This window comes from Otolemur garnettii, unplaced genomic scaffold, assembly GCF_000181295.1.
Source record: "Otolemur garnettii isolate 467f Iridium unplaced genomic scaffold, OtoGar3 scaffold00044, whole genome shotgun sequence".
NCBI classification, from domain to species: domain Eukaryota; kingdom Metazoa; phylum Chordata; class Mammalia; order Primates; family Galagidae; genus Otolemur; species Otolemur garnettii.
Genome location: NW_003852439.1, coordinates 11,427,850 through 11,437,326, shown reverse-complemented (window position 1 = coordinate 11,437,326; position 9,477 = coordinate 11,427,850). Strand labels below are relative to the sequence as shown.

General features: G+C 48.2%; 1 protein-coding gene across 1 annotated transcript in view; it reads right to left on the bottom strand.

Annotated features, from left to right (window-relative positions):
• SEC14L5 (SEC14 like lipid binding 5) overlaps positions 1-7,930 on the bottom strand; it is a 40,252-nt gene extending 32,322 nt beyond the window's left edge. Inside the window, exon 1 of the mRNA XM_023513821.1 lies at positions 7,868-7,930. Coding sequence (XP_023369589.1) covers positions 7,868-7,930 — 63 coding nt within the window. The remainder of the gene's footprint in view (positions 1-7,867) is intronic.
• Between the last annotated feature and the right edge of the window lie 1,547 nt (positions 7,931-9,477).

Sequence of the window (9,477 nt, the reverse complement as noted above, 5' to 3'; positions counted from 1 at the left end):
AGATGGAGACGGACAGTGGTGATGGTTGCACAACAGTGTGAATGTACTTAATGTCTCTGAACTGTACACTGAAAATGGTTAAAGCGGTAAATTTTAGCACAATAAAGAAAATAGTACACACCATCTCCTCAATGGTCTATGGCCCCATCAGAAGCATTTGTCATGACCTGTAATAGGTGATTATGTCTGTGTTTGTTTGTTTATAGTTTCGATGTCACCGTCTCTATGTCTGTTTTGTTCACCACTGAATTCCCTGGTGCCTTGAACAACACCTGGGACGTTACAGACATTCAGCCGCTATTTGTTGAATGAACGAAGGAAGAAAGGAAAGACTGAATGCCCAGGTCCCAGGGAAGTAAAACGAGAAAAGGGAACCATGTTTATACAGACCTGGAAGAGTAGTCAAGTAATTACCGGTGTCCCCAGTGTCGGGGTGGACAGGCCTGTGAATACCCACAGGGAGCATTGGCAGGTGACAGCTCCGAGAGTACCTCCTGCCTGTCAATTGCTGTTCATACCCCACCTTCAGAGCTAAGTTCTGGAAGGTACTTATGTGGCAGGTGAATAAATGCCTGGCAAACTCCCCCTCAGTTGTCACAGTGGGGCTTGTCCACAGGGGGTGGCCAGCAAACCAGAACAGCTCTGCCTGTTGTTAGCAGGGTCCTGTCCTGTGGGAGCAGCAGGAGGCATAGTGACTCCTTCCCACTTCTGCATGATTAGATATCCCTTTCGCTGAGAAACCTCCTGCGTGCAGGGCCTTGCCATCCCAATGCCTGTCCTCCCCAGCACTGGGAGTCTACATCAGCCCACGCGACCCATCTGCACCTAGCCTGCTGTGCGGTCTCACCCACACATTAGGAGCGGGGTCAGGGGACTTCCAGGATCAGGTGGTGTTCCTGATGGCTTGAGGAGGGCAGCCCAGAGCAGCTGGACATGTGCTATGTCAGGACCTTGCTCAGAGGGGAAATGCTATTTTAGATTTTCCAAGTGTCTCAAGAATGCTGCTGGACCTCAGTCACCTCTGCTTCCTGGCTGCTCTCCCGACCTCCTACCATCCTCTTTCCATGTGGGAGGAGGCTATCCTCCTAAACTTCAAATCTGGTCATGTCATTCCCACCCTCAGCAACTCTCAGCCTAGCTGACTTACACAAGTGGCCTCCAATGGGCCTTCCTCTGTGTTCCTACAATGCCCTGTTCTGCCCCCATTACAAATGGTTCTACAAGGCATTTGCCACACACTGGCAGCTGTATGAGGTTAGGAGACACATCAAGACAATCAGGTGAACAAGACAGACCCAGCCCCGCCTTCCTGGAGCTTCCCTTAGTGAAAAAAACCCATGTAAACAAAGTAAACAAGCAGATTCCATATAAACAAGTAAACAAGCAAAGTAATAGAATAATGATGTTCAAAAAGCATTCGGCAGCAACTTGTGAGCAGCCCCTGCACCTAACACAGCACTTGCACGTGGTGGTAGAAACTCATAAATGCTTGTGGAATGACACACACGTGTGCAAGCATGAACTAATGCCTGCAGAAGCCAATGAATGAGGGCTTTGAGTTTATCTCAGGGCATCCTGAAATCAGAAGATCACCTTGCTGGATCACCTTGCTGACAGATCACCTCTGTTCTCCCAGCCCAAATCAGAGCCACATTCAAGATAGAAAGTATTGCTTCCTTTATCTGTTAGCAACAGATGACAGGACTCCAGGGAACTAATTTAAACCACTCAAATAAGGCCCCTGCTGCTTTATTAAAACTATGTCCATAACAACAATTCTGATTGCAACTGCTTTTGGCCTGGGCCATAAGAATTATCCTTCACTGGCTGCTGCTTATTAACAATCCATTTGCTAAATTACAAGCTGTTTATCAATACAACAAGGCCAGGTCTTTAAATATTTTAACACTTAATTGCTGAACAACAGAACCTCACCTCTATAACCCTTCCTCCACCTGAAAAGCCTATTGATCAGGAAACTCTACTCCGGGCCATCTTCCTTCCTTAGGTTTGCAGGATCAGAGAGGACCTGAAACTACAGGGCTTTTGTGTCCCACAGGGAGACCTGGTCAGTGTCTGGGACAAGAGGGAACCAGAAACCCACTGCTGCTGTACAAATGTTTATGGAATGTCAGAGCCAGAATTCAGAGGGTCTGGCCGTGGGCTCAAGTTATGGGGTCAGATTCCCTACACTCAAATTCCAGCTCTGCCATTTACTAAGTATTCTGGGCTGAATTGTGTCCCCTAAAATAAATATGTTCCAGTCTTAACCCCTGGTACCTGTGAATGTGACCTTATTTGCAGATATACAGAGATAGTCAAGTTAAAGTGAGGTCATTGGAGTGTCCTTATAAATCCATTATGAATGGTGTCTTTATTGGACACAGAGAGATGTCATGTGAAGATTGGAGTTATGGTGCCATGAGCCAAGGAAATGCCAGGATTGAGGAGAGAGGCCTGGAGCAGACCCTTCCCTGGAGCCTTCAGAGGGGTAGTGAGCCTGGAGACACCTTGATTTCAAGCTTCTGGCTTTAGCTCTGTGAGGCAATAAATTTCTGCTGTTCTAAGCCACAATGTTTGTGGTACTGTGTTAGATCAACCCTAGTAAATTAATACACCAAGGAGGGTCTCCTTACACTTGCTAACCCTCAGTTTCCTCTTTTGCTACACATAAGGCTACTGTAATAGACCTGCATCTGAGCCAGCCTAAAAGACTGGACACATATAGTATCTAATAATTGGCATCATCTGCCCTCCTGGCGGCCAGGGTCTGCAGGTTCCTGCTGTGCTCCCCTTTGCAGGGTCCTGAAGGGCTACAGGCGTCCTGGACACAGACCTGATAGAGACTCTATCTCATGGGACCACTTACTCAGTCCTGATGCCACATCAGTAACTTCAGACCCTCAGTCTGGCTCTGAGGAACAGCCAAACTTGTGGTTGGAAATGTAAATTCTGGAGCTACACTTCCTGAATATAAGTGCCCCCCCCCCAACCGCCACATGTTTGCTTTGAGGCCATGGATGACCCTTTCTGCAGAGTTCATTGTGTGGGGCAGTGGTGAAGAGTATATGAGTCAACATTTCAATGGACTCAGAATGGCATTTGACTCAATCTGGAGTTTGGTAAGTGCTATGTATGAGTCTTTAAAAGAGAGGACGGTGCCTGTGGCTCAGTGGGTAGGATGCCAGCCCCATATAATGAGGATGGCAGTTTCAAACCCGGCCCTGGCCAAACTGCAACAAAAAAATAGTCAGGCATTGTGGTGGGTGCCTGTAGTCCCAGCTACTCGGGAGCTGGGGCAAGAGAATCTCCTAAACCCAGGAGATGGAGGTTGCTGTGAGCTGTGTGACACCATGGCACTCTATTGAGGGCGATAGATAAAGTGAGACTCTGTCTCTACAAAAAAAAAGATTTAAAGTAGAATCTGCTTCACCCCATCAAATAACCACCACTATTCACAGCAGAGAATATGTTCATACAAAAACTTATGCATAAATAGCCCCAAACTGAAAACAACTTAAATGTCCATCAACTGATGAGTGAATAAAGAAAATGTGATATGTTCATATACAATGAGATATTATTTGGCCATAAAAAGCAGTAAAGGACCCATACGTGCTAAAATATGGATGAACCTTGAAAATGCAGATTATACTCACGGGTATATGCTTATCCCAAAAGTCATGGAGATGTAGACATTAATGATGTACAGCTTTTTATATGTCAGTCACACCTCAATAAGGTGGGTTTTTAAAAATGTATTATAGTGAGAGAAGCCAGACACTAAAGGCCACATACTGACTAAGTCCACTTACATGAAATGTCCAGAATAGGTTAGTGGTGGACTCAGATATGGGCTATTTCAGTGGAGGACTTGGTTGCGTGAGGAAACAGTGGAATGAGGAACAGTAGAATCTGCTCTGGAATTGCCTGTGGTGATGGTCACACAACTCTATATAACTAAGCTAAAACTCCTTGACTCCTTTGATCTCCTTTAAATGAATGAAGTATACAATCTGTAAGTTATATCTCAATAAAGCTCTTAAAACAATAAGTAAGGATAAACCCAAGTAATATTTCACCAAGCAGGATTGCAATACTCATTTCTTTCTTTTTTTTTTTTTTTAGAGAGTCTCACTTTATCACCCTTGGTAGCATCACAGCTCACAGCAACCTCCAGCTCCTAGGCTTAGGTGATTCTCTTGCCTCAGCCTCCCAAGTAGCTGGACTATAGGCACCCACCACAACGCCTGGCTATTTTTTATTACAGTTTGGCTGGGACCAGGTTCGAACCTGCTACCTTCGGTATATGGGGCCTGTGCCCTATCCACTGAGCCATCGGCGCCGCCCACAATACTCATTTCTTTAAATAATGCCCACTAAACCCTCACTTCAACTCTCTGAGGAGCAGATGCCCTTATTATTTGCATTTTCTAGGTGAGAAACTGAGGCTCACAGGAATTAGGGAACATGCCCAGGTCTGGAGCACAGACCTTCCTGGTAGGTCTGACTCTTAACTACCAGACATTTGGAAAAAGAGACAGCTAATCCAGAATCAACTCTCAGTGGGCTGACCAGAGCATGCCTTCAGGACTCAAGTGAGCTGACCCCACAATCCAAGACATGGCCTTTGTGTCCTCTATACAGGGATCTCCACAAAGACACCTCCCTACCTTCTGGGACCCAGGTCCACTCAAAGGAACCAAGGACCTTCTCCAACCTTGGATACTGCCACTGAAGCTGCCTCCATTGTCTTAATTATTTTTCTCTGTTTACCAAGATAAAACAAACTCACTGTTTAGAACCAAATGATACAAAGCGCTATCAAAAAAGAAGAAAGCAAAGAGCCTCTGAAATCTTTAGAAGCAGAATTCACGGCTCGGCGCCTATAGCTCAACCGGCTAAGGCGCCAGCCATGTACACCTAAGGTGGCGGGTTCGAATCCCCAGCCCAGACCCGCCAAACAACAATGATGGCTGCAACCAAAAAATAGCCGGGCGTTGTGGCGGGCGCCTGTGGTCCCAGCTACTTGGGAGGCAGAGGCAGGAGACTCGCTTGAGCCCAGGAGTTGGAGGTTGCTGTGAGCTGTAATGCCACGGCACTCTGCCCAGGGGGACAGCTTGAGTCTCTGTCTCAAAAACAAAAAAAAAACAAAACAAAAAAAAAAAAAAAGAAGCAGAATTCACATGAAGGGATTTGGAGAGGGATGCTCATTCATTTGATTAGATACATTTTCAAAGTGAAAGAGAAAAAATAATTTAAAAATTTTTAAGTTGTGTCTAGAAAGGTTACTATTTTATAATCAATTTCGCAAGCCCAATTTCAGTCCTTTGAGTGATCCCTGGTGGACTTCTGAAGAAGCAAGTGGCACTCTCACTCTCAAGTCGGTTTTGTTGAACAGAAAAACCAAGAGGCCAGCTCCTGTGGTCATTCGGTTGCGGTGAAAATAGCTGAGTTCATCCAAAACTTCCCCAGCATCTGACCCACACTGAGGGCAAGTGTTAGCTGAGAAACAAAGACGGACATTAAGTACAGAAAACCCCTTTTGTGCCTACACAGCACACAAGTTATGTTGAGTTATGCAGCTATTTTGGGGACAATAATGTTTTGTAAACTGTCAGCAAAGTAGCTTTGTCAGTGGCCGTTGTGGCTTGGGACCATTTGACAGACCAGGACTGTATGGAAGATAAGATGACAACAATGGCAATCCCTTTGAAAAATATGAATGACTTGAATTAACAGATAGATATCTGAAAGTCTTTTTTCCCCCTCTACCCACAAGCATCTGTACATCAATACCTAGAGATCGTTAACAGCTAAGGCAGCAGACAAGTCCTGCCTTCCTTTAGACAACATGAAGCTTACAAAATGCATTTAACATATCCCAATAAAGGCAATGCAAGTAAGTTACCAGCTCTATTAACATAGCCTTAAGTGCCACATTGATAGGCATGTTTTATTTTAAAGTGTAGTAATTGCAAATATTTTTGAGAACCCCCCCTTAATAAATTTTGAAATGTATTAAGCCCATGAAATCACTGGTTTCCCATTTTATAGTTATGTACCTCAGCTTCATGGTAGAGAACCAAGAGTCCCTAGACTGTCCCAGAAGTGTGGGGACAGTCTCTCTTCTACTCTCCTACTCAATCAATTAATAAGTCTTTGAGTCTTAGAATATGTGAGCTGCCAGGAGCCTTAATCTGAGGATGATTACTTATAATTATCTTCCACTGCTAGGTAAGGATGCACACATGGTCATAATTTTAAACCTCATGACAACCTTATAAGATGCATATAATCATCCCCAATTCACAAATGAAAAAACTAAGGCTCAGAGAAGTTCAGCAACCCGCCAAAGACACACACCCAGAGCACAGCAGAGCAGCAGCAGGGACCCAAAACTTCTGACTCCATAATCTTGGGTCTTTTCATCACCCCAGGGTGTCCCACCCCCATTACAAAGAAGTAAAGTCACACAGCCTCAGGTAAAATAATAACAGTAATAACTAAACCTCACTGAGCATCTGATCTGCTTTACATATATTGATTCATTTAATCCACAGCACAACATCAGGATTTTGGAGACCAAGAGACTCTCATTAAGAGTGGACATTCACAGAGGTTAAGCATCTTGCTCCAAAGTCACCCAGCTGTGGAGCTAGGATATAACCCCAGACTGACTCCTGCCTCTCTGCTCTCCTAGGACCATCTGCACACAACAGCACAACGTACAAGGACGACTTCAGTGATGCTTTTTAACCCATTGCACAACTGCAAACACATATGCGTATGAATTCATAGGACAGGACCCACGCATGCAGAGCCACCAGCGGATATACAAGTCCTTGGGTAGAAGGCTGGAGTTGAGCAGGGTTGGGGTGGAGAGGATGGGGTCAACTCTGGTGTTTATTACACAACCATTTATAAGACTACATGGCATAGTAACAAGAACAGTCACATTTTGTGAGCTCCTACTGTGTGCCTAGCACACAGCCAGGGGTATCATGAATTATTTCATTTACTCCTCACCACAGCCCCATAGCACTACCCTGCCTTGACCATGGAGGTGAGCTGGAATTTCACTTCTGCCTTCCTCTACCAGCTGTGCTTTGATACACAGACCATGAATCCAGGAGGCCAAAACCCTGAGAGACAATCTAATCCCAAACTGATTTGCTACATGACATAAATATGCCACCCCCTCTCTCCTTCTGGTCTCAGCTTCCTTAAAGGGGAGGAAATTGGGATGGGGGGGTCTGTGAGCAGAAGAAGGACCATGGGGGGGTTGCAGTAAAAATTGAGGCTCTGGAGTCCCCTCTGCATGGATCTGAGCCCTGAGCCCACCTCTTCCTAGTTACAGAACTTGGTGTCATCCCTCTACCTTTCCAAGCCTCAGTTTAGTGGAGGAAAATTGGGAACTATGAGAGCTATGGGGAGTTAAAAGAAACATTGTATGTAAAGACAGCACTGTGAACATCCAGTGAGCAGCTGCTGTCACCATCGTCATCCAGTTACCATTATTATTATCATTACACAAAATGACAGCAGTGCAGTGGCCCCAGATATCCTTGTTTTCCGTCAGGAGCGGCTAAGTTGAGAGAGGAGAGACAAGCTTCAACAAGGAGAAGGAACAACCTTGGGTTTTGGTCTCAGGGCAGGGGCTCCGGAATTTCTGGCAAAAGGTGGTTGGGAAGGGATGGTTGAGCAAAGGGTTCACTGGTTAGAAGTCTGACCCATTAGATCTGCTGAGTAGCTCACAAACTCCTGATCTGGGGGTCCAAGGGGCTTCCTCTTCCTCCTCTTATAGTGGACCTCCAGAATCCCTCCAACTGTCACATGAAGCACCCAAGAATCAGGGGTCACTCACCGCCATGACGAGCTCAAATGGGTACTTGTAGACACGGACAGGAGATTGATACTTCTGCACCATGTTCACACTGGAGAGCCAACAGAAGTCACCAAGCCGGGGTGAGCACAGAGCCTGAGATGAGGGGTGACCGGTGAAGTGGCAACTTTCTCCACAAGCGGCAGGGACACTGCTCACTAGTGGGAGGGGTAGGCCCAGGCCACCAGCCCCACCCACACATCTCCCAGCCCTGTAAGTGAGAAAGCTGATCTAATCCCCAAATTACTCCAAGTCAGGCCCCAAACACCTGTCCAGCTGGTTACACTCTGCCCCAGACCACACTCGCTCTTCAAGGAACAATCAGCAACCACAAATTTTCCTCCATCCCCATCCCTTCACACTGAGGGCCCCCAGAAGTCTCACTGCCACCCCCATGAACACGCATTTGCAATTCTTACACTCCCACTGTTTCCTTCACCATGTACCCGCTGCTTGCCACATGCATCCTGACTGGGAGTCTCCCAAAGTATCCCTGCACCTGCCCTCCCACTTTTCTCCAAGACACCCTGACATACACCCACGGCCTCCACCGAATTCCACAGGCACTGTCTCTGTCACACACACACACACACATATATGCAGGCTCCCCTCCCACACGGGACCTCCTTTGCACACGCCCACAACTACACACACACCCAGCTCCTGGGAGAACACACCTGCCCAACTCCACGCACACATACAGTTCCCGGGGCTCACAGAGGTTCACATGCACACACATAGAGCATTCACACACGCACACACACGAGCCCCTAGAGCCCTGCTCACCCTTGCCCGCGGGAAGCCTCCGGGGACGCAGCCTGAGGGCCCGGCCCTGAGCTCCCTACCGGCTCGGAAGCCGAGGTCGCCGCCTGGCCTGGAGCGCAGAGCCTGGGGCGGGGCCCGATCTCTGCCGCCCAGCTTGGGGAGTCCCGCCCTGCACACTCAGGCCTGGCCACCCCGGGAGGCGCCGGAGGGGCGGGAGCGAGCCTTGCGGGGCCCGGAGCGCTCCAGGACCCGGGACAGCGGAGATCCTAGCCTGGCCCCGCCCCCAGGGGCCCCGCCCACGCCCTTGCCATGGCCCCGCCCATATATGTCCTGCTCCACCACCACCTCCCTCAATGGTCCCGCCCCAGCCTGGGCCAGCTGCGAACTGACTCCGCCCTAATTCTAGCCCCTCCCCTTATTTTACCGGCCTCCTGCGTTGACCACGCCCTCGACCAGGCCCTTCCTTCAGATTGGCCTGCCTCAGGCAGGCCCCACCTCCATACTGGTCCCGCCCCCAAGGCCTGGGCGTCGGAAAGACCCCGCCCCTCCGAGCACAGTTTAAGTTTGCCTGTCGTGCAGTTTTCGGCGCTCATGGCTCAGGGGCACCGCTCCCTGTGCCCGCTGGGCATCGTGGGCTCTGCTGCACACGTTCACAAAGCGCCTGCTAGGTGTCAGGCCTTTCCAGGCTCTGGAGCCACCAGTGAGCAACACAAGACGAAAATCCTTGCCCGCGTGGAGTTCTAGTTGGGGAATAGTATGCGGGAGGGTGAAAATGCCAAGGAGAGAAAAACAAAAGGGGAAAGCGTTCAAGAAACCACCGGAGGCTC